The sequence below is a fragment of the Ranitomeya variabilis genome, chromosome 2 (assembly GCF_051348905.1).
Source record: "Ranitomeya variabilis isolate aRanVar5 chromosome 2, aRanVar5.hap1, whole genome shotgun sequence".
NCBI lineage: Eukaryota > Metazoa > Chordata > Amphibia > Anura > Dendrobatidae > Ranitomeya > Ranitomeya variabilis.
Window position 1 is genome coordinate 151,995,181 of NC_135233.1, and position 26,288 is coordinate 152,021,468.

Below are 26,288 nucleotides of genomic sequence, written 5' to 3' on the forward strand. Positions count from 1 at the left end.
GCCATTCTCGGAGGAGGTGAGGGGAGGAAGAGAAGAGATGTGGGCTGTATATAGTTCTCTGTGGGCTGTGCTCTGTGCTGTATACTGCTGTGGGCTGTATATAGCTCTCTGTGGGCTGTGCTCTGTGCTGTATACTACTGTGGGCTGTATATAGCTCTCTGTGGGCTGTGCTCTGTGCTGTATACTACTGTGGGCTGTATATAGTTATCTGTGGGCTGTGCTCTGTGCTGTATACTGCTGTGGGCTGTATATAGTTATCTGTGGGCTGTGCTCTGTGCTGTATACTGCTGTGGGCTGTATATAGTTATCTGTGGGCTGTGCTCTGTGCTGTATACTGCTGTGGGCTGTATATAGTTATCTGTGGGCTGTGCTCTGTGCTGTATACTACTGTGGGCTGTATATAGTTATCTGTGGGCTGTGCTCTGTGCTGTATACTACTGTGGGCTGTATATAGCTCTCTGTGGGCTGTGCTCTGTGCTGTATACTACTGTGGGCTGTATATAGTTATCTGTGGGCTGTGCTCTGTGCTGTATACTGCTGTGGGCTGTATATAGTTATCTGTGGGCTGTGCTCTGTGCTGTATACTGCTGTGGGCTGTATATAGTTATCTGTGGGCTGTGCTGTATACTGCTGTGGGCTGTATATAGTTATCTGTGGGCTGTGCTCTGTGCTGTATACTGCTGTGGGCTGTATATAGTTATCTGTGGGCTGTGCTCTGTGCTGTATACTGCTGTGGGCTGTATATAGTTATCTGTGGGCTGTGCTCTGTGCTGTATACTGCTGTGGGCTGTATATAGTTATCTGTGGGCTGTGCTCTGTGCTGTATACTGCTGTGGGCTGTATATAGTTCTCTGTGGGCTGTGCTCTGTGCTGTATACTACTGTGGGCTGTATATAGTACTCTGTGGGCTGTGCTCTGTGCTGTATACTGCTGTGGGCTGTATATAGCTCTCTGGGCTGTGCTCTGTGCTGTATACTACTGTGGGCTCTGTGCTATATATAGTACTCTGTGGGCTGTATATAGTTCTCTGTGGGCTGTGCTCTGTGCTGTATATAGCTCTCTGTGGGCTGTGCTCTGTGCTGTATACTACTGTGGGCTGTATATAGCTCTCTGTGGGCTGTGCTCTGTGCTGTATACTACTGTGGGCTGTATATAGCTCTCTGTGGGCTGTGCTCTGTGCTGTATACTACTGTGGGCTGTATATAGCTCTCTGTGGGCTGTGCTCTGTGCTGTATACTGCTGTGTGCTCTGTGCTATATATAGTACTCTGTGGGCTGTGCTGTATACTACTGTGTGCTATATATAGTTCTCTGGGCTGTGCTCTGTGCTGTATACTACTGTGTGCTCTGTGCTATATATAGTACTCTGTGGGCTGTGCTCTGTGCTGTATACTACTGTGTGCTATATATAGTTCTCTGGGCTGTGCTCTGTGCTGTATACTACTGTGGGCTGTATATAGTACTCTGTGGGCTGTGCTCTGTGCTGTATACTACTGTGGGCTGTATATAGTACTCTGTGGGCTGTGCTGTATACTACTGTGGGCTGTATATAGTACTCTGTGGGCTGTGCTCTGTGCTGTATACTACTGTGGGCTGTATATAGTACTCTGTGGGCTGTGCTCTGTGCTGTATACTACTGTGGGCTGTATATAGTACTCTGTGGGCTGTGCTCTGTGCTGTATACTGCTGTGGGCTGTATATAGCTCTCTGAGGGCTGTGCTCTGTGCTGTATACTACTGTGGGCTGTATATAGCTCTCTGTGGGCTGTGCTCTGTGCTGTATACTACTGTGTGCTCTGTGCTATATATAGTACTCTGTGGGCTGTGCTCTGTGCTGTATACTACTGTGTGCTATATATAGTTCTCTGGGCTGTGCTCTGTGCTGTATACTACTGTGGGCTGTATATAGTACTCTGTGGGCTGTGCTCTGTGCTGTATACTACTGTGGGCTGTATATAGTACTCTGGGCTGTGCTCTGTGCTGTATACTACTGTGGGCTGTATATAGTTATCTGTGGGCTGTGCTCTGTGCTGAATGCTACTGTGGGCTGTATATAGTTCTCTGTGGGCTGTGCTCTGTGCTGTATATAGTTCTCTGTGGGCTGTGCTCTGTGCTGTATACTACTGTGGGCTGTATATAGTTCTCTGTGGGCTGTGCTCTGTGCTGTATACTACTGTGGGCTGTATATAGTTCTCTGTGGGCTGTGCTCTGTGCTGTATACTACTGTGTGCTGTATATAGTTCTCTGGGCTGTGCTGTATATAGTACTCTGTGGGCTGTGCTGTATATAGTACTCTGTGGGCTGTGCTGTATATAGTACTCTGTGGGCTGTGCTGTGTATAGTACTCTGTGGGCTGTGCTGTATATAGTACTCTGTGGGCTGTGCTGTGTATAGTACTCTGTGGGCTGTGCTGTATATAGTACTCTCTGGGCTGTGCTGTATATAGTACTCTCTGGGCTGTGCTGTATATAGTACTCTCTGGGCTGTGCTTTATATAGTACTCTGGGCTGTGCTGTATATAGTACTCTGGGCTGTGCTTTATATAGTTCTCTGTGGGCTGTGCTGTATATAGTTCTCTGTGGGCTGTGCTGTATATAGTTCTCTGTGGGCTGTGCTGTATATATTACTTTGTGGGCTGTGCTGTATATATTACTTTGTGGGCTGTGCTGTATATATTACTCTGTGGGCTGTGCTGTATACTACTGTGTGGACTGTGCTGTATACTTCTACGTGGGCTGTGCTGTATACTACTGTGTGGTCTGTGCTGTATACTACTGTGTGGTCTGTGCTGAATACTGCTGTGTGGGCTGTGTTATCTACTACGCGAGCTGTGCTATAGTATGCAGGCTGTGCTGTATACTATGCGGTTTGTGCTATATAATATGCGGGCTTTGCTATATACTATGGGGAGTATATTATATTCTATGGGGGAGGCCATGTTATGTACTATGTGGCTGTGTTATATACTATTGTGGGGGTATATTATATTCTATGGGGGAGGCTGCGTTATATACTATGGGGGGCTGCATTATATTCTATGGGGGGCTACATTATATATTATGGGGAGGTGGGCTGTATTATATTCTATGGGGGTTACATACTCTGGGGTGGCTGCATTATACTCTGTGCGGTGGCTGCATTCTACTCTGGGGTGGCTGCATTATACTCTGGGGTGGCTGCATTATACTCTGGGGTGGCTGCATTATACTATATGTGGGCTGCATTATACTGTATCGAGGACTATGGGGAATACGTTATACTATATGAAGAACTATGGGGTGCATTATACTATGGGAAGTGAATTGTACTACATGGATGACTGTGGCGGTGCATTATACTATATGGAGCACTATGAGGATTGTATTATGCTATATGGAGGACTATGAGGATTGTATTATGCTATATGGAGGACTATGAGGAGTGTATTATACTATGTGGAGGACTGAGCAGTGTATTTTAATATATGGAGGACTATAGGGAGTGTATTATACTATATGGAGGACTATGGAGCACATTATAATATATGGAGGACTATGGGGTGTATTTTACTAAACAAGTAAAATGCTGCATATTCGGATTGTTTTTGCTGGAACAAAAAGCCTTGTTGTCAGCAGCACATTGCCAGTGTAAACTGTAGATGTGCTGCTGAAAACATGATACTGTATGGTGATCTGTTAGTGATCTATTAGTGATCGTTCTGTCTCATCATTATTCCTCAGCTGGTGGAAAGAGGCCGGGAAACAAGCGTGGAACAACTTCAGTATTGTCGATCAAACTCGTTTAGCGGCCTGAGATCAGCGCACGTAAATACAACAGAAAGGCTTCTGTGTGATGTGCAATATGTTAGCATTTGGGGACCCATTTTAAACTTTGCCTAGGGCCCCACTTTGCCTAAAACCGGCCCTGCCTACAAGTGTACAAAGATATTATACAGTCACCATGTGACAAGTGGGCCTGTGTAACTTCAAATGCCAGGGCTGAATTTTAGTCCCAGTCCGGCCCTGCAGCACAGTAAGGTATTGTATAATTGTCATTAAAAATCCTTAGGTTGCTGTTGCAATACATGGCTGTCCTAGGTCCTTCAAAGCAAAAGATCCTATTTGTACCATATTTCTGCTTTGGATAATTGGGGCAAAAACAAGGCAGCCATCCTCTATTAAGTAGCAATTTCATAGAAATGTAAAAACCCTGTTATTTATCTACAGGAAAGATATATATCTTGGTACCGTGTTAGCCAGTAGATAGAAAAATATTTAGAATTGAGGAGGACCACTGAGGACTCTCAATTCTAAATATTTTGTTATTAATCTGTAATTTGTGTTAAAAGAGTTGTATAAAGCCAGCCAACTTCCTAAAAGGCTTATTCCAACATGGTTGATGAAGATAGCTGGGCGAAATACTCGACTACATTTGGCAGTCCAATAGACAATCAAGGGGACACGCAGAGTCCAATTTATAGTGTGAAAGGCGGGAGAGAGGGTGCTCATGAAACGCCCGCCAGGGCCGTCGGGTACTTGGTATCGGGTCCGGTCGTTGTTAAAGGGAAGGTCATGGTGGTGGCGACCCGGTCCGTGGCCCTGGGCGCCCAAATAAAAGAGGATAGTCTTTAACCCCTTTCTGACCTTGGATGGGATAGTATGTCCGAGGTCAGAACCCCCGCTTTGATGCAGGCTCCGGCGGTGAGCTCGCATCAAAGCCGGGACATGTCAGCTTTGTCAGTTTTGTACAGCTGACATGTGCCCGCAATAGCGGCGGGTGGAATCGCGATCCACCAGCCGCTATTAACTAGTTAAATGCCGCTGTCAAACGCTGACAGTGGCATTTAACTAGCGCTTCCGGCCATCGGGCTGGAAATGAGCGCATCGCTGACCCCTGTCATGTGATCAGGGGTCAGCGATGCGTTGGCATGACAATCAGAGGTGGCTGTGAGCGCTACCCTGTGGTCAGCTTTCATAGCAATGCAGCAATTCTACTACATAGGAGCGATCTGACTATCACTCCTATGTAGCAGAGCCGATTAGGCTATGCTAGCTTCTAGCCTCCCACGGAGGCTATTGAAGCATGGCAAAAGTAAAAAAAAAGTTTTAAAAAATATGAAAAACATAAAAAATAAAAGAAAGTTTAAATCATCCCTCTTTCGCCCCATTCAAAATAAAACAATTTAAAAAAAAAATCAAATATACACATAATTGGTATTGCCGGGTTCAGAATTTTCCGATCTATCAATAAATAAAAAGGATTAACCTGATCGCTAAATAGCGTAGCTTGAAAAAAATTCAAAAAGCCAGAATTACGTTTTTTTGGTCAACACGACATTGCATTAAAATGCAATAACGGGCGATCAAAAAAACATATCTGCACTCATTAAAAACATGAGCTCGGCACGCAAAAAATAAGCCCCCACCCAACCCCAGATCATGAAAAATGGAGAAGCTGCGGGTATCGGAAAATTGCACATTTTTTTTCTTTTTTTAGCAAAGTTTGGAAAAAATTTTTACCACTTAGATAAAAAATAACCTAGACATGTTTGGTGTCTATGAACTCGAAATGACGTGGACAATCATAATGGCAGGTCCGTTTTAGCATTTAGTGAGCCTAGCAAAAAAGCCAAACAAAAAACAAGTGTGGGATTGCACTTTTTTTGCAATTTCACCGCACTTGCAATTTTTTCCCGATTTCTAGTAAATGACATGCAAAAAACAATGATGTCATTCATAAGTACAACTTGTCCTGCAAAAAATAAGCCCTCAAATGGCCATATCAATGGAAAAATAAAAAAGTCATGGCTCTGGGAAGGAGGGGAGCGAAAACCGAAAACGCAAAACCGATAAAAGCTGGGGTCATGAAGGGGTTAAAGGAGTTATGAATAAAGTTTGTGTTCCTGACGCCATCTGTGGTTCTAGGTCAGGATGACCGACGCTGCTTAAAGGGCTCCACTGCGGTGATGTTATGGCAGCGAAGATGGTATGGCTTCCCACAGGTGAAACTGGGTCCCCAGGGCTCCCGGTGTATAGGTAAAGATGGTGAAGCAAGAAACGGAGGACACAGATTTGCAGTCTCTTTACCTGGTTTACTGATTAATTCAGGCAGCCACAGTCCAGGGCACCAGAACACAGGTGCAGGTAGGATCTGACTGGCTTGGAAGCGAGTTGGGAGTCCCCTTTACCAGGTGGAGTTAGAAACCTTCCCTCTAGCACTGTGGTGTAGTTCCTTGCTGCCCTAGGCCTCTCACAAGGCCCTCATGTGTTCTCTCTGTCATCCTTGTAGGTAGGACACTAACCCAAGTGACAGGTGGCTCGAGCCTTTTTACAGGGTCTCTATCACGACCCAGGCTCTATGTGTCACTGTGTCTCCAGGTGTCAGGGCGGACAGGTGACTTGTAATCCAGCTGTCCTGCCGATTTCTGCTGTGAGCTGTTGAGTCCCTCACAACCTCAGTCTTCCAGCTACCGGTGTCTGCGCTCTGTAGGGAGATAACCCAGTCGCAGCTATTCTCCCCAGTTCTCACTCTCCTGCGCTTCACTTCTCCTACACACTCTCTACAATCCGTTCGGCTTTCTCTTTCTCTCTTTCTAGGAGCTGCAGCACTTCTCGTGGCTACATGGTCCTCTGCTCCCTTCTCCTCTGTCGCTCTGACAAGAACTAACTGACCCACTTCCCTCCAGACCAAAATATATATAGGGGAGCCACCCACAAGCTGGATCAGATCTCCTCATTCTGGCCTGAAGTGTGAACATGTTGCGTGCTTGTGTTTACCTGATAAAGAAGATCCTTCCTCGCTTCCAAGCGTGACATCACTCTCCCTGTGAGGAAAGCAATGCCACTGTGACAAACAGGAACCTGGGGTGTCACACTCAGAGGTGTGATCCCAGTTATCAGTGAGTTATCAACAGAGTTGAGCGAATTTTTCGGGTCCCCGCTAATTTGGCAAGCTATAGTGCTTACCAAATAAGCTGCAGAGAGAACCCGGATACCTGGAGTGCGCCGGCTGATCAGCTGATCACCGCCACAGCTGCATGTGTCGAGGATGTGTCACTGTCACAGCACAAGTATGGACAGCCTGTGTGTTGGGCTCTGCAGCCCCTTTCCTCCGTAGCCAATATTCGTTCTCATGTTTGCATTTTTCCCTCTCCTCCTTCCAAGTGCAGTAACATTTTTGTTCTGTTGTCATAGTCATATGACAACTTGTTTTTTACTGGATGAGTTGTAGTATTGATCGACACCATCCATATAATAATACTATGTACTGAAAAACGAAAAAATAAAACAATTAAAATTGTGATGAAAAAATGCAATTCCGCAATTTTTTTGGGGGGTTGTTTTTATGGAATTCACTGTATGGTTCACATGGAAAGAGAATTCTGCAGGTCAGGACAATTACAGTAATAACAAACTTGCAATTTTTCTTAAGTAAGAAATGGATACAAAGCATTTTGGTTTGTGTTGTCATTTGGATTGGTTTTTATTTTTTTTATCGATCAATGGAGCTGTTTGAGGGCTTGTTTTTTGCATGGTGATCTGATAGTTTTAAGGATAGAAATTTGGGGTATATAATGTTTGATGTTTTTTATTACATTTTTTAGACAGGTGTAGTGACCGAAAATTCACAATTTTGGGGTTTTGAGATTTCTCTTTATGGGTAAATTAATTGAATACCTTGATAGACCAGATTTTTACAGAAGCGGCAGTAACAAATATGTTTTATGTTTTTAAATTCTTTATTTTTAATAGGGGAAAAGGTGGGCGAATCTAATTTTTATATATTTATATAGGCAACATGAACCTACAATCGTCTGATAGATTATAATAAATACAAGTCCTGCATATAGTATACAGTTAAAATTGCTGTCTCTAAAGAAGTTCAGACTACAGACAGGAGTGCCAACATGACAATGACGGGCACCTTCAGCAGGCCCTTGCATGTCTTGGTAAACCATCAGTGCTCAGTGAAATCGAAATACAGGGGACCAAAGAAAGTTAATGTTCACAAACTCGCAACTGCTCTATTTACACGGAATCTGTCAGCAGGTTTTTGCTATGTAATCTGAAAACAGCAGATAAAATGTGCATACCCCTTTAATCCTTCAAACATTTCCAACAATCAAGGGCAAATCTAAATCAATATAAGAAGGAAAGACTTACTTGGCCGCTGTGTACTGCACCCATCTCAGCAGGGCTTTTTTGGCACTTCCTTGAATTTTAGTAACTACTTTGCGTTTTGTTGGTGGGCTGGCGGTCTCAGAACTCACTACGCTGTCAACTGAAGATGTACTACTGGACAGGGAATGAAGTTGTGGAAGATTGCTGGTTAATTCTTCAATCTGTAAAAAATAAAGATAGAAAATGCTCTTAGCAAGGTATCCAATAAATTGCAGCCTATTTGCTGAGTCAGTTATTCAGTTTTGCTGCCTAATTTTAGGTGCAAAATCCAGAGATTGATCAGTTTGTTCGCGGCAGAGAGTGAATGCATAATAAAAATGTATAACACACCACCCTCAGACGTCCATCTGCCCATACGATAGCTTTGTATGCCCCCTACATGAAATATTCTGAAAGGATTCTGTACCAGAAGCATTGTTGCTATAGCAGGCTATCTTCAGAAACTGTTACTATACACAGTCACTAATTCGGCAGGACAAGGAGTATCTACAACTATATAGGTACATAATATGGAACCCTGTGGCATCATGTGCTTCACCAGGGCTCTGTGTACTTGGTTATGTGTCTAAGGGCCATATATGTAAAGGAAATAAATAAAGAAATATCATCTGCTCCTAAAACGTTTTATGAAACATTATCATACATCTTCCATGCAAACTTCAGCTCACCATGGTTGTGTAGGTGAGGAGGAAAATGATGGCCTGAAAACCTTAGAAAACCACTATATGTAATGGGGAGAAGTGATAGATGTTGATTGTGGGGAAAACTTTGTTAAAGTACCACCATAGTTTTTTTTAAATCTCCCCATCTATTATCTCTCAGTAATGTATGTTCAGTGTGTGCTGCCTTTTGCCGTTTCCAATGGTTGTGGTGTGAGCCAGGAAAAAACAGCTGAGGTCACATGATGCAGTAGAGGACCGAAGCAGTGCTGGAAACGGCAGAAAGCAGGGACCGACAATTCTTTAATACATACACTGAAGATACATTACTGATATTTAAAGATGGTGAAATTAAAAAAATTAAAAAAAGTTTGTAATGGTACTTTAAAGAATCACTCCCACAATTTATTTTATTCTCTAAACCTTTGTACATGTATACGTAATTAGTGTAAGTGCGGTAATATACTTATTGATTGCTGTCTTCCCCGGTTTATAAATGAGATAAGTCTATGTAGTGTCAGAACCAGGCTCCATAGACTTACAATGTAAAAGAAACTTACAGAAACCCCTGGATGAACTGGCGAGTTGGAATTTTAGTCACTTAACTGAGAGGGGGAGAAGAGTGGTGCTGGAAACTGGGGAAGAGTGTGATCGGTACATTTATTAACGCACTTACACTACATTACATACACAGACATTTAGACAGATTTAGGGAATACAACATTTTATGAAAGTGCTTCTTTAAGGCATACATAAACATTAACCCCAGACGTAAGTTGTTTTTTTACTACCCAGACTATTTTTTGGTTATGTTTTACCTTCTTAATTATGTGGGTACAAATCTTGACAAAATGATGATGTGTACACACATGTGGGTGAATGCAGATTTTATATATTTGGTGGCCAATCATTCATATACGTAGCAGCTGACCACTCGATGGTTGTGGTGTGCTACGGTTATAGCGCACCCCTTCTCTGTTACTTGCACAGAGCACCACTCTTTTATAGTAAATGAGAATAACCACGTTATGCTATAAAAGGAGCGTGGCAGCTGTAAACTTGGCAACTTCTCTATCTGGGCAAAATGACTCATGAAAATACAGTACAGTGCGGCTGTATCGGATCTGAAAATCAATTATTTTTACATTTATATCATGTTATTTCATTGCCATTCCTTATAACTGCAAATGCAGAATCGCACTATAACATTACCTGGAAATATAAAATGATGGTCCAAATCAAGCCAAGCACAATGGAGGGTCTTCCGTCCGCTATATCTGTTGAGTTTATGTTCACTAATTTAATCTGAAAAATTAAAATCGGCTAATGTTAGGTACCAGTTATAATACATACATAAATACTTATACTAATATGGTCAGACGTTCATTTTATAAAATGTTTTCTTTCCATAAACTTTTGCCCATTCTCATATAGGTTTACAGTTGTACACATTAGTCTGTTCTCTTCATTTATGAAAAAAAAATCCATTACAAATTCATCATGTCACACGTAACTGTAGATGGTTTATCCTTTCTGCCATTTGGAAGGAAATCATTTTTGAGCCCTAATGTCACAAATTACACTATATGGTAAAAATGTTACTGGTGTGTGCAGCCTGAAGGTGGTGCTGGACACCATAAGATGCAAAAAATAGAGTTACAAAGAATCAACAAACGTTATTACTTTTTTCTATATTGCTTTAATATTTTTGGTATTTTTTCTGTCAATGTCTAAACATCAAGCATTGATTTGTGTACCTGAATTCTATTATGAATTACTAAAAAAGGTGAGTACATGACATGTGCGTACAACTTATTCTCCCTCTACAGGGGTTACAAATATTCATATACCTATGTTGGTAGCATATTGTACAGTGTGTAAAAGGCCCAGACAGGGAAGCCAAAATTACTATGCCATAACCACCATTTTGAGAAATTTGGAGGCACTTGTGCCACCTTATAACCTGATTTATCAAACTATACTACTAAAAAACCTTTCCAAATATATTCTGATGCAAAAGGATTATTCTGACATTTTCTACAGCGGCCGTGTGAATAGTTAGTGTACAGACATACTGGAAGGCTCATTGACATTTACCAGCAACTCTGCATCATTTCTAACATATCTGGCAAAAAGATCATGGAAAGATGAATAAAGAAACATTTATATATTTAAGCCAAAAATAGATCAAATTAGAAGTGATGTAAAAGCTGCATTCTAAATAAAATAAAATATACATAATCAAATCTTCCCCCCCAAATTTTTTTTAAAACATGTAGGGTTCTGGTTGTAGGTTATCTGCTGGAGCATCAATGTTGTTGGATTACTTTCTATGGTCCCAGGATTTCCTGGACACTAATGAAGGATGAAGCATGGTTGTAGCACTGTCTGCTGTGTAAGTAGCATGTAGTGATAATGGAGAAAACAACTCGTCACGTCACATACATCGGTAGTTGCTGGAATGTTGCTTATATAGCCTTAACCAAAAACAGAAAAAACAGGCAAGCAAACAAATATAGATGCTCACTATGCTGGGTAATGGGAAGGTAGACCAAAATATAAAATAAAAGAAATTAAAAAATTGGGGAATGATACATGCAAAAGCCAATAATTATTATGTACCGTATAAAAAAAATATGTAGAATTGAGAGTCCTCAGTGGTTGATACCTTTTAATGGCAAAATGAAAAGATGGTAACAAATTGCAAGCTTTCGAGACTACGCAGGTCTCACAATTCTACATATTTTTCTATCCACTGGCTAACACGGTACCAAGATATATAGCTTTCCTGTATGTACTGTATGTAATTAGAGTTGTCAAACTATGTACATAAACAATTTATATACAGTACAGACCAAAAGTTTGGACACCTTCTCATTTAAAGATTTTTCTGTATTTTCTATGAAAATTGTACATTCACACTGAAGGCATCAGAACTATGAATTAACACATGTGGAATTATATACTTAACAAAAAAGTGTGAAACAACTGAAAATATGTCTTCTATTCTAGGTTCTTCAAAGTAGCCACCTTTTGCTTCAGTTGTACAATTTTCATAGTCATGAAAATACAGAAAAATCTTTAACGGTATGTGCACATGTAAAATGGTCCACTGCGGATTTTTCCTGCGGATTTATTGTGGATTTACCGCGGTTTTTGTGCGGATTCCACTGCGGTTCTACACCTGCGGTTTTCTATTATGGAGCAAGTGTAAAACCGCTGCTGATTCCGCACAAAGAATTGACATGCTGCGGAATGTAAACCGCTGCGTTTCCGCGTGTTTTTTTCTGCAGCATGTGCACTGCGGATTGCGTTTCCCATAAGTTTACATTATACTGTAAACTCATGGGAAACTGCTGCGGACCTGCAGCCGCGGAAACGCTGCGGATCTGCAACAAAATCCGCAGCGTGTGCACATAGCCTAAATGAGAAGGTGTGTCCAAACTTTTGGTCCGTACTGTATGTTTGTGTATAAATATTTATAAGTATATACGGTAGGGATAGATATATATATATACACAGAATAAACAGTATATATATATATATATATCTATATATATATATATATATATATATGGATATATATATCTTGCCGTTGTCGTAGGAGGTAGAGAGCTGCATTCATATGGGGGTCTCTAGCAATGATAGAGCTGCTGTTACTATAGTAATAATGCACTAACCGGTGATCCTCTGTATATAGACTTGCATGAAAAGTAGAAAGTTTTACATTAACAAAACTCTAATTAGACATTACACTGGATTTCCAAGAATTCATTATGGACAAAGTGGTAAAATAACTTGCTGTGGAATTGAACACATATGATGATCGGCTGATAAACGCAACATTTCTACTCACTGCATCTATACTGGACAATATATCACTATAGTTTCTATATCGAAAGTGATGCAAATATATTTTCCTAAAAAAAGTCTTCTATTAATTAGTGCTAAAAAGGCTGCACATGTTTTTATGTTACAAAGTGGAATGTGTGACTTAAAAGGGTTAAAATAACATTGATCACCAATCCCTCTGTTCTAACTGCTGGTACGTCTCCTACTCTGGATTAGCTACTGCACCCCTGAATCCCATGTACTTCTCTCCCTCTGTTCTAAGTGGTACGTTGCTTCTTTTTCCCTGACTTTAATTCCTGTATCATTCTGAAAACTTTTCTGACTGCATATTGACATATCTGTGCTCCTCACACCTAGCCCCATCTTTTGATCTTATCCTGCCTCTGTCTTCATCTTTGGTAGTCAAATGTTGTATTAACTGCAATCTGCTAATTGTCCCCTGCTGTGGACTTTCCTCCACCTCCTTCCTCCCCTCCCTGTCTCACCTGGCTTCATTTCTTGGTCATTAGAATGGTATAAGTTGCATGGAGTGGGTCAGATCTGACTTTAGTCAGATGTGACATAATTTCAAGTGACATATTTTAAGTGTATTATCTGAAATATACCAGAAATAGTCCAGAAATCGGCCAGACGGTAAGACTAATCACTGTATTCTAACTTTACTTGCCTTTCTTTTTCTCCCCTGCTCTTTAACCATGCTCACATTTCCCCCACTGTTTTGTTTGCTCCACTAATCCTCACTCTCCTCCACTAACCCCATACCCTCGCTCCCTCAAACCACATAACCATCTCCCCTCTCTCTTACCCCCGCCTCATTCAGCACTAATCCTCCCCTATCCTTCTCACACTATGAGAAACTATCGCAACCCCTCACACTTAAAATCTGTGCCACTGAGCCCCACCCCCCTGCTTCCTCTCCCTGGGGCACTTTGGAAAGCCCGCTCTATATGCAACAAGCTCCACGTGATCCATGATCTCTTTACTTCCCGCAACCTTTCCTTCCTGGCCCTCACTGAGACCTGGCTGACGCCCGATGACACGGCCTCCCCTGCAGCACTGAGTTACGGTGGCCTCCAATTTACCCACACTCCTCGCTCTGGCAACAGACATGGTGGAGGAGTGGGTATCCTTCTTTCTAAAAACTGTTTTTTCAACCCTATCCAAACCCCACCCTCCCTTATACTCCCTTCTTTTGAGGTTCACTCTGTCCGTATCTATGCTCCCTCCAATCTCCAAATAGCTGTCATATACCGACCACCGGGCTCAGCCACTGCCTTCATCGACCAATTCTCCACCTGGCTCCTTCACTTTCTCTGCGCTGACATCCCCACCATCATCATGGGTGACTTTAATATCCCTACTGACACCCGCCAGCCAGCAGCCTCCAAGCTACTGGACCTTACTTCATCCTTTGGACTCACCCAGTGGTCCTCCACAGCCACCCACACAGACGGACATACACTAGACCTCATCTTCACCCGCCTCTGTTCCTTATCTAATCTCGCAACCTCTCCCTTCCCCCTATCTGACCACCATCTACTCACCTTCTCATCCTTGTCCTCCTCACCCGCCCCCAATGTCCAGCCATTACCACATCCATGCAGAAACCTCGCACATCTAGACATTCACAGACTCTCCTACCCCTGTCCTCCATATCTTCACTCCACAACACGGACAGCGCCACCGCGTTCTATAACTACACTCTCACATCAGCCATAGACTCAGTCACCCCTCTCATGCATGGCAAAGTGCGACGAACCAATAGGCAACATTGGCATAACAATCTCACAAAAAAACTTAGACAAGCATCCAGGGTTGCAGAGCGACGTTGGAAGAAAACACGAGCTGTCAGATGACTTCACTGCTTTTAAACAAGCTACATTTGACTTCAAATTAGCCCTCATCTCCGCTAAACAGACCTATTTCACTAACCTTGTATCTTCACTATCCTAGAACCCAAAACTGTTCAGCACATTTAACTCCCTCCTCCGCCCACCACTGCCACCCCCAACTCCCCTCATCTCCTCCGAGGACTTTGCCACCTACTTCAAAAACAAGATCGACCAAACAAGGCAAACCCTAACTGTTCCACGTCCCCAACCACTCCATATACCAGACCTCTGCCCTTCCCTAATAATCTCCCTCTCCAACATCACTGAAGGAGAGCTTACTCGCCTCGTCTCCAAATCACACCTCACCACCTGTGCACTTGACCCCATCCCCTCCCACTTGCTCCCCAACCTCACTAACATGCTCATTCCAGCCCTAACCCATCTCTTCAACCTATCGCTATCTTCTGGTACCTTCCCCTCTGCCTTCAAACATGCCACCATCACACCCATCCTCAAAAAAACTAACCTTGACCCAACTGCTATGCCCAGCTACCGCCCCATATCACTGCTCCCGTTTGCTTCAAAACTCCTTGAGCAGCATGTCCATGCTCAAATTTCCTCCCACCTCTCATCTAACTCTCTCCTTGACAACCTCCAATCTGGCTTCCGCCCCAACCACTCCACCGAAACTGCCCTGACAAAAATTACTAATGACTTACTCACAGCCAAAGCTAACAGACAGTTCTCCATCCTCCTCCTTCTTGACCTGTCCTCTGCTTTTGACACAGTCGATCACTGCCTACTGCTACAGATTCTTTCTTCCCTTGGCATCAAAGACCTTGCCCTGTCCTGGATTGCCTCATACCTTTCCGACCGCACATTTAGCGTTTCCCACTCCCACACTATCTCCTCATCCCGCCCTCTCTCTGTTGGAGTCCCTCAAGGCTCTGTCCTAGGGCCCCTACTTTTTTCCATCTATACCCATGGCCTAGGGCAACTCATAAAGTCCCATGGCTTCCAGTACCACCTGTATGCGGACGACACTCAGATCTACCTCTCTGGCTCAGATGTCGCCTCTCTTCTGTCCAGAATACCGGAGTTTCTGTCAGCCATATCCTCCTTCTTCACCTCTCACTTCCTAAAACTCAATGTAGACAAAACCGAACTCATCATCTTTCCCCCATCTCACGTATCACCCCTACCTGATCTATCTATTATGGTAAACGGCATCACGTTCTCTCCCGCACCTGAAATCCGCTGCCTCGGGGTAACTCTCGACTCTGCCTTGTCCTTCAAACCGCACATTCAAACTATTGCCATCTCTTGTCGCCTCCAACTCAAAAATATTGCCAGAATCCGTCCCTTCCTCACCCCACAATCTACTAAGACTCTTGTGCATGCCCTTATCATCTCCCGCCTCGACTACTGCAACCCTCCTCTGTGGCCTCCCCGCTAACTCTCTTGCACCACTCCAGTCTGTCCTCAACTCTGCTGCCCGGCTAATCCACCTCTCTCCTCGCTACTCCCCTGCTTCTCCCCTTTGAAAATCCCTCCACTGGCTCCCAATTCCCCAATGAATCCAGTTCAAACTACTAACACTGATCTACAAAGCCATCCACAACCTGTCCCCTCCCTATATCTCTGAACTAATCTCCCAATACCTTCCCTCACGTAATCTCCGATCCTCCCAAGACCTCCTACTCTCCACTACACTTATTCGGTCCTCACACAACCGCCTCCAAGATTTCTCCCGAATATCCCCCATCCTCTGGAATTCCATGCCCCAACACGTCCGACTATTCACCACCCTCGGATCCTTCAGACGGAACCTGAAAACCCATCTCTTCAAGAAAGCCTACAGCCTGCAATAACCGTTCTGCTGCCTTGCCATCGCCAGAGCAGCCTCCTCACCACCGCCAGAGCTGCTGCACCTCTGACCTTCTGTCTCTTCCCCACTATCCCATAGAATGTAAGTCCGCAAGGACAGGGTCCTCTCTCCCCTCTGTACCAGTCTGTCACTGTAAACATGTTTACTGTAAACGATATTTATAGCCCTGTATGTAACCCCTTTCTCATGTACAGCACCATGGAATTAATGGTGCTATATAAATAAATAATAATAATAATAATAATAACAATAATAATCCGAAGAATACCTGACGAATGTAGGATCCATGGAGGGATCCGACTGCACCCATCACAAAACTGTGGATTATAAACTCCTTTGTGTGAATGGAGGGGTAGTGCGCATATGTGACATAGGGAATGATCACTAGGGCAGCATTTATATAGGGCACAATGCGGCCCAGCAAAAAGACCCACAGTGATCCTCCATTATCAGCCATCCTGGGGATAGGTCATGAATGTTGTTTAAAGAGAAGTACACTAAGGGAAATTCTGTCCAATATCACAACCCAAATTTCCAAGTGTTCCAGGATGCATTTATGCTGTCCTCTAGCCATCTCTAAGGACTCAGATTCAGCCACTTTAGAGTTGGGGAGCAGCTTTCTGTAGAAGAAATCCTCCCTCACTGACTGCAATGACAGAACAAGTAAGACCTTTACTAAATCCTAGGTAAGATTTAGGGAGTCAGAAAGAGATGCACACCTCTTTAAAGGGAATCGGTCACCCCCTGGGACGTTTTTAACCTATTAATATGGGCATACGGGTGATACAAAGAAAAAAAATAGTCATACCTGTATGCCTCATAAGCAGTATTCTTGTGGAGAAATTCTTTTATTCTGTTATGGTAATGAGTTCTTCCAGGCTCCAGAGTGTGCGGTTCCTGGAAGAAAACTCAACCTCTGGTCTTCATTATTATACCAGCCCCCACCCATCAGCGTCTCACTGCCCTGTGACATGTTGTAGTGACCCCAGAAACCCGCACCTGCACCCCCAATAGTGGCACCGGCAAGCCACTGCTACTTCCACTCCAGTGATCGCCACCGAGTGCAGTGATACGGTGCTCTAACCAATACCCACTCCCACTGACTCGCCATGCCTGCGCAGAAGAAGCCAACACCTATAGGAGAGCGGGGAAGTAATGTGTACTTGGAACGCCCGCCAGGGCCATGGGGTACCCGGTACCGGGTCCGGTACTCACAAGGGGATGTCACGGTGGCGACGACCCGATCCGTGGCCCTGGGCGCCCATGTTAAAGGGAATGTCCTTAAAGGGGTTAAAAAGTTTGTGTTTGTGACGCCACCTGTGGTATTCGGTCAGTGGCGACCGACGCTGCTTAAAGGGGTCCACTGGGGTGATGTTAAGGCAGCTGAGATGGTATAATTTCCCACAGGTGAAGTATGTCCCCAGGGCTCCCGGTGTATGGATGAGGATGGTGAGTGGTGCGGTAAAGAACGGAGGACACAGGTTTGCAGTCTCTTTACCTGGTTTACTGAAGACTTCAGGCAGCCACAGTCCAGGGCACCAGATCACAGGTACAGGCAGGGTCCGGCCGGCTTGGAAGTGAATTCAGAGTCCCCCTTACCAGGTAGAGTTAAAAGCCTTCCTCATAGCACGGTGGTATTGTAGTCCCTTACTGCCTATGGCTTCTGGCAAGGTCCTCACAGTTCTCTCTGTCCTCCATAAAGGTGGGACACAAACCCGTATGACAAGTGGCTCGAGCCTTTTTATAGGGTCTCTATCACAACTTGGGCTCTATGTGTCACTGTGTCTCCTGGGTATTAGGGCAGACAGGTGATGTGTAATCCAGCTGTCCTGCCGGTTTCTGCTGTAAGTCTTAGAGTCCCTCACAACCTCGGTTTCCGGCTACCAGTAATCTGCGCTTCACAGGGAGATAGCTCAATAGCAGCTGTCCTCCCCTAGTGTCACTCTCCTGTGCTTCGCTCTCCTGCACGCTCACTAAACGCTGTTCTTCCTTCGGTATATCACTATTCAGGAGCTGCAGCATCTATGGCTGCATGGCCCCTCACACGTCTATCTCCTTTCCTCTTTCTGCCAGGAGCTGCAGACCCCCACGTCTGCTCAGCAATTCTCCTATCATACCAGCTCCGCCTCAGCTGAATTTCCATGACAAGCTCCTCTCTGGCTTTCTCCAACTCCCCTTCCTGCCTCAGACTGCTCCAGTCTGCTGTCTGGCCCTCTCACTCACTTAGCTCTCCCCTTGGACAGACTTCCTTTTCTCTTGGTCTCCTTGAACCGACTAACTTACTTTCCCTCCAAACCCGAATATATCAATAGGGGAGTTCCCCTGAAAACCAGGTTCAGAGCTCCCCCTTCAGGCCTGGAGTGTGAACATGTTGTGTGCATTGTGGTTACCTGATAAAAGAAATCCTTCATTGCTTCCAAGCGTGACATCACTCTTCCTGTGAGAAAAGCAATGCCAGGACCCTGGGGCGTGACATACTCACACTACGGCAGGGTGCAGGCACAGGATTCTGGGGCCACCACAACACATCATTGTGATGCTCACGGGAGGGGGCTAGTATGATAATGAAGACCAAGGGCAAAGTTTTCTTCCAGCCACCACACTCCCCATTACCATAACAGAACAAAAGAGGATTTCTCCACAATATTCTATTTAAGCTTCTTTTTAAGAAGGGTGCATAAAATTTTCCAAACTTACAAATTGTGGAGTGTTTCCTTCCCCCTTTATTACTAGATTTACTGTCTCTATAAAAGTAAATTACAATCCTGGAAAGCATATCATATTGTGTTAACATTCATTTCTCCTACTCAGACAAAAACAGCTCAGCTACAAGTGAACAGAATATTACATTTTTCCTTCTCTAATCAAAAACGTATCTTTCTGATAAATGTTACAGCTTTTACTGAACAGTAAATATAAGACTGTATAGTGTATGCCTTTGTATAATATAAGGACCCGCCATGGATTATTCTGAGTACAATATCACTGGACTTCATCTGAACAAGTTTTTCATTAAACATTTGTACTGGACAGAAACATTAATCTTGCACTAAATTGTGGCTATAGGCAAGTAAATCATCAATCTTTTGCTACATTCAATCTATGGGTCTCAAATACATTTTTTCACAAACATTAATCTCAATGCTTGAGATAATTTGTTGATTCCTGCCTCTAAATGTTCAAGCTTAACCCCTTAGTGACCAAGTCAATTTTGACCTGAATGACAAGGCCAATTTCTACAATTCTGACCACTGTCACTTTATGTGGTTATAACTTTGGAACACTTCAACGGATCCCACTGATTCTGAGATTGTTTTTAGTGACATACTGTACTTTATGTTAATGGTAAAATTTCTTCGATATGACTTGCATTCACTTATGAAAAAAACTGAAATTTGGCAAAAATTTTAAAAAAGTTGCAATTTACAAACGTTTTAATTTTTGTGATCTTAAATCAGAGAATTATGTCACACAAAATAGTTAATAAATAACATTTCCCACATGTCTACTTTACATCAGCACAATTTTGGAAACAATTTTTTTTTGTTAGGGAGCTATAAGGGTTAAAAGTTGACCTGTGATTTCTCATTTTTCCAACAAAATTTACAAAACCATTTTTTTTAGAAACCACCTCACATTTGAAGTGACTTTCAGAGGTCTATATGATAGAAAATACCCAAAAGTGACACCATTCTAAATACTGCATCCCTAAAGTTACTCAAAACCACATTCAAGAAGTTTATTAACCCTTCGGGTGCTTCACAGGAATTTTTGGAATGTGGAAAAAAAATGAACATTAACCCCTTTCTGACATCTCACGTACTATCCCGTCGAGGTGGGGTGGGCCCGTATGACCACCAACGGGATAGTACGTCATATGCAATCGGCCGCGCTCTCGGTGGGAGCGCGGCCGATCGCGGCCGGGTGTCAGCTGCCAATCGCAGCTGACATCCGGCACTATGTGCCAGGAGCGGTCACGGACTGCCCCCGGCACATTAACCCCCGGCACACCTCGATCAAACATAATCGCGGTGTACCGGCGGTACAGGGAAGCATCGCGCAGGGAGGGGGCTCCCTGCGGGCTTCCCTGAGACGATCGGTACAAGGGAATGTACTCACCTTGTACCGAGCATCTTCTCCCTGCAGTCCCCGGATCCAAAATGGCCGCGGGGCTGCATCCGGGTCCTGCAGGGAGGACTTCCGGGTCAGGAGCAGGCTGCAGCTGCTGCTCTGTAAGCCTGCAGCGATGAATGAGATCGCCGATCTCACAGAGTGCTATGCAAACTGTGAGATCGGCGATCTGTGATGTCCCCCCCTGGGACAAAGTAAAAAAAAAATTTCCACGTGTGAAAAAAAAATTAAAAAAAAAAACTTCCTAAATAAAGCAAAAAAAAAAAATATTATTCCCATAAATACATTTCTTTATCTAAAAAAAAAAAGAAAAACAATAAAAGTACACATATTTAGTATCGCCGCGTCTGTAACGACCCAACCTATAAAACTGTCCCACTAGTTAACCCCTTCAGTGAACACCGTAAGAAAAAAAAAACGAGCCAAAAAACAACGCTTTATTATCATACCGCCAAACAAAAAGTGGAATAACACGCGATCAAAAAGACGGATATAAACATCCATGGTACCACTGAAAATGTCATCTTGTCCCGCAAAAAACAAGCCACCACACAGCATCATAAGCAAAAAAATAAAAAAGTTATAGTCCTCAGAATAAAGCGATGCCAAAATAATTATTTTTTCTATAAAATAGCTTTTATCGTATAAAAGCGCCAAAACATAAAAAAAAGATATAAATGAGGTATCGCTGTAATCGTACTGACCCGAAGAATAAAACTGCTATATCAATTTTACCAAACGCGGAACGGTATAAATACCTCCCCCAAAAGAAATTCATGAATAGCTAGTTTTTGGTCATTCTGCCTCACAAAAATAGGAATAAAAAGCGATCAAAAACTGTCACGTGTCCGAAAATGTTACCAATAAAAATGTCAACTCGTCCCGCAAAAAACAAGACCTCACATGACTCTGTGGACCAAAATATGGAAAAATTATAGGTCTCAAAATGTGGAGAGCAAAAACTTTTTTGCTATAAAAAGCGTCTTTTAGTGTGACAGCTGCCAATCATAAAAATCCGATATAAAAAAACGCTATAAAAGTAAATCAAACCCCCCTTCATCACCCCCTTAGTTAGGGAAGAATAATAAATGTAAAAAAATGTACTTATTTCCATTTTCCCATTAGGGCTAGAGTTAGGGTTAGGGCTAGGGTTAGGGCTAAGGTTAGGGTTAGGGCTAGGGTTAGGGCTAGGGTTAGGGCTAGGGTTGGGGCTAGGGTTGGGGCTAGGGTTGGGGCTAGGGTTGGAGGTAAAGTTAGGGTTAGGGTTGGGGCTAAAGTTAGGGTTGGGGCTAAAGTTAGCGTTAGGGCTAGGGTTAGGGTTGGGGCTAGGGTTGGAGGTAAAGTTAGGGTTAGGGTTGGGGCTAAAGATAGGGTTGGGGTTGGGGCTAAAGTAAGGGTTAGGGTTTGGATTACATTTACGGTTGGGATTAGGGTTTAGATTAGAGTTAGGGGTGTGTCAGGGTTAGGGGTGTGGTTAGGGTTACCATTGGGATTAGGGTTAGGGGTGTGTTTGGATTAGGGTTTCAGGTAGAATTGGGGAGTTTCCACTGTTCAGGCACATCAGGGGCTCTCCAAACGCGACATGGCGTCCGATCTGAATTCCAGCCAATTCTGCGTTGAAAAAGTAAAACAGTGCTCCTTCCCTTCCGAGCTCTCCCGTGCGCCCAAACAGGGGTTTACCCCAACATATGGGGTATCAGCATACTCGGGACAAATTGGACAAAAACTTTTGGGGTCCAAGTTCTCTTGTTATCCTTGGGAAAATAAAAATTTGGGGGGCTAAAAATCATTTTTGTGGCAAAAAAAAATATTTTTTATTTTCACGGCTGCGTTGTAAACTGTAGTGAAACACTTGGGGGTTGAAAGTTCTCAAAACACATCTAGATAAGTTCCTTGGGAGGTCTAGTTTCCAATATGGGGTCACTTGTGGGGGGTTTGTACTGTTTGGGTACATCAGGGGCTCTGCAAATGCAAGTGATGCCTGCAGACCAATCCATTTAAGTCTGCATTCCAAATGTCGCTCCTTCCCTTCCGAGCTCTGTCATGTGCCCAAACAGTGGTTCCCCCCCCACATATGGGGTATCAGCGTACTCAGGACAAATTGGACAACAACATTTGGGGTCCAATATATCCTGTTACCCTTGTGAAAATACAAAACTGGGGGCTAAAATATCATTTTTGTGAAAAAAAAAATAATTTTTATTTTCACGGCTCTGCGTTATAAACTGTAGTGAAACACTTGGGGGTTCAAAGTTCTCACAACACATCTAGATAAGTTCCATGGGAGGTCTAGTTTCCAATATGGGGTCACTTGTGGGGGGTTTGTACTGTTTGGGTACATCAGGGCTCTGCAAATGCAACGTGACGCCTGCAGACCAATCCATTTAAGTCTGCATTCCAAATGGCGCTCCTTCCCTTCCGAGCTCTGCCATGCGCCCAAACAATGGTTTACACCCACATATGGGGTATCGTCGCACTCAGGACAAATTGCACAACAAATTTTGTGGTCCAATTTCTTCTCTTACCCTTGTGAAAATAAAAAATTTTGGGCGAAAAGATCATTTTTGTGAACAAATATGATTTTTTATTTTTACGGCTCTGCATTATAAACTTCTGTGAAGCACTCGCGGGGTCAAAGTGCTCACCACACATCTAGATAAGTTCCTTAGGGGGTCTACTTTCCAAAATGGTGTCACTTGGGGGGGGTTTCAATGTTTAGGCACATCAGGGGCTCTCCAAATGCAACATGGCGTCCCATCTCAATTCCAGTCAATTTTGCATTGAAAAGTCAAATGGCGCTCCTTTCCTTCCGAGCTCTGCCATGCGCCCAAACAGTGGTTTACCCCCACATATGGGGTATCAGCGTACTCAGGACAAATTGTACAACAACTTTTGAGATCCATTTTCTCCTGTTACCCTTGGTAAAATAAAACAAATTGGAGCTGAAATAAATTTTGTGTGAAAAAAAGTTAAATGTTAATTTTTATTTAAACATTCCAAAAATTCCTGTGAAACACCTGAAGGGTTAATAAACTTCTTGAATGTGGTTTTGAGCACCTTGAGGGGTGCAGTTTTTAGAATGGTGTCACACTTGGGTATTTTCTATCATATAGACTCCTCAAAATGACTTCAAATTAGATGTTGTCCCTAAAAAAAAATGGTGTTGTAAAAATGAGAAATTTCTGGTCAACTTTTAACCCTTATAACTCCCTAACAAAAAAAAATTTTGGTTCCAAAATTGTGCTGATGTAAAGTAGACATGTGGGAAATGTTACTTATTAAGTATTTTGCGTGACATATCTCTGTGATTTAAGGGCATAAAAATTCAAAGTTGGAAAATTGCGAAATTTTCAAAATTTTCGCCAAATATCCGTTTTTTTTTCACAAATAAACGCAAGTTATATCGAAGAAATTTTACCACTATCATGAAGTACAATATGTCACGAGAAAACAATGTCAGAATCGCCAAGATCCATTGAAGTGTTCCAGAGTTATAACCTCATAAAGGGACAGTGGTCAGAATTGTAAAAATTGGCCCGGTCATGAACGTGCAAACCACCCTTGGGGGTGAAGGGGTTAAACATTTTTTCGCAAAAAAATTCATTTAAACTCAAGGGTTCAAAATCATGAGAGTATGTTTCCCAATACCAGTAGTACAGTCAAGCAACATGAAATGCAGCCAAGATGTTTATTTTTGGTGTGTCAGTGCAATGGCTATGGTAGGAGAAGAATGGTAGATAAATAATTTGGGTCAAACTGCCAAATACTCCAACGTTTAGGGCTAGCAAAGGCCCTGGCAGCTGTAGTACAATCTTGCACAGAAATCAGGACTGTAAAATAATGGATTTCTTCTCATGTACATCCTCCAATGTGGTGTACACGATACAACATATAAGGTGTAGTGATGAGCGAACAATCCCAGATAATGTGACATCCGAGCATGCTTGGGTGTTATCACAGTATCTTGGGCAAACTCGAATAATATATTCAACCTCCTACGGCTGCATGTTTTGCAGCAGTAGACAGACAAAATACATGCGGGAATTGCTGAACAATCAGGAAATCCCTGCATGTGTTGTGGCTATCTACTGCCGCAAATCATGCAGCTGCAGGAACTCAAATATATTATCCGAGCACGCCCAAGATACTCAGAAAATACCCGAGCATGCTCAGATAACACGTTATCCAAGCATGTACGTTTATCACTAATAAGGTGCCCAGGAGGAACCTATATTTGTGAAAGTAAGCAAAAACTGCAAACGAGGATGAATCTACACAGGCAAATAATTAAAGGGACTCTGTCACCTGAATTTGGAGGGAACAATTTTCAGTCATATGGGCGGGGTTTTCGGGTGTTTGATTCACCCTTTCCTTACCCGCTGGCTGCATGCTGGCTGCAATATTGGATTGAAGTTCATTCTCTGTCCTTGGTAGTACACACCTGCACAAGGGAATCTTGCCTTACGCAGGCGTGTACTATGGAGGACAGAGAATGAACTTCAATCCAATATTGCAGCCAGCATGCAGCCAGCGGGTAAGGAAAGGGTGAATCAAACACCCGAAAACCCCGCCCATATGACTGAAAATTGTTCCCTCCAAATTCAGGTGACAGAGTCCCTTTAAGAATGAGCTGGACACGCCTGTGGGAAACCATTTCTCTGAACCTGGACACTGCATGACGGATTTCAAAGTCTTAATACTGAAAGGTCATTTTTAAGATTGACAGAGAGAGGAAAACCTTGGAATTAAAACTGATAATAATATACAACACTTTGACAATGGGACTCAATTTAACACCTGGATTTATGACTCACTGCATGGACACAGTTTATACCGCCACCACACTGACTCCAGATTACTAATATTATACATTTTTATAGCGCCATTTACTCCATGGCGCTTTACATGTGAAAAGGGGGCAAATATAGACAAGTACAATAAACATGAGCAAAAACAAGGCCCCAACAGGTACAGAAGGAGAGAGGACCCTGCCCACGAGTTCTCACAGTCTACAGGGGATGGGTGAGGATACACTGGGAGAGGGTAATCACAAAACAATCACTACCACCCATCTCTCCAGTTGTAAAAAAAACCTTAATTTGATTTCCTTGGATTATCTTTAGGAGGCATCACCCCAGCCACCCTATGCACAGCTGTCCTGTTGTATCATCTCTTAAATGCTGTGCCCTTGTCTCAGTAATTCATGTGTAAACCGGCCTGAAGAAGGAGTCTCTGTGCCCAGAAAGCTTGCTAACATAATTACTGGTTATTCAATAAAGTTATCGCTCCTTGAATATTTTTGTCATTTTTGGACATAAAAGTATTTACATTGATTTTTCTGGCTAACGCAGTACCACAATATACCGTACATACTCGAGTATAAGCCGAGATTTTCAGCCCATTTTTTTAGGCTAAAAGTGCCCCTCTCCGCTTACACTAGAGTCATTGTCCCAGGGGGTCGGCGGGGGAGGGGGAGTGGAAGGAGTGGCGGCTGTCACATCATACTCACCTGCTCCCAGCACGGTTTCTGCACTTCCCTGCTTCTCCGATGGTCTCTGGTGCCTGCAGCTCTTCCTGTGTTCAGCGGTCACGTGGTACCACTCATTAAAGTAATGAATATGGACGTGACTCCACTCCCATAGGCAGAGCGCATGTTCTTTACTTTAATATGCGGTACCATGTGACCGCTGAACACAGGAACAAGCTGCCGGCGTGCGCCGGAGTCATCGGAGAAGCAGGGACATAAAGAAAGACCGCGCCAGGAGGGGG

General features: G+C 43.3%; 1 protein-coding gene across 4 annotated transcripts in view; it reads right to left on the reverse strand.

Annotated features, from left to right (window-relative positions):
* The window catches only part of SYNE1 (spectrin repeat containing nuclear envelope protein 1), a 667,130-nt gene that overhangs the window by 447,019 nt on the left and 193,823 nt on the right, over nucleotides 1-26,288 (reverse strand). For 2 of the 4 annotated variants that reach the window (XM_077283089.1, XM_077283087.1), the window contains 3 exons: nucleotides 12,497-12,517; nucleotides 10,029-10,121; nucleotides 8,140-8,318 (listed from right to left, as the gene is read on the reverse strand). In XM_077283089.1, coding sequence (XP_077139204.1) covers nucleotides 8,140-8,318; nucleotides 10,029-10,121; nucleotides 12,497-12,517 — 293 coding nt within the window. The remainder of the gene's footprint in view (nucleotides 1-8,139; nucleotides 8,319-10,028; nucleotides 10,122-12,496; nucleotides 12,518-26,288) is intronic. The other 2 variants (XM_077283091.1, XM_077283090.1) reach the window with 1 other exon arrangement.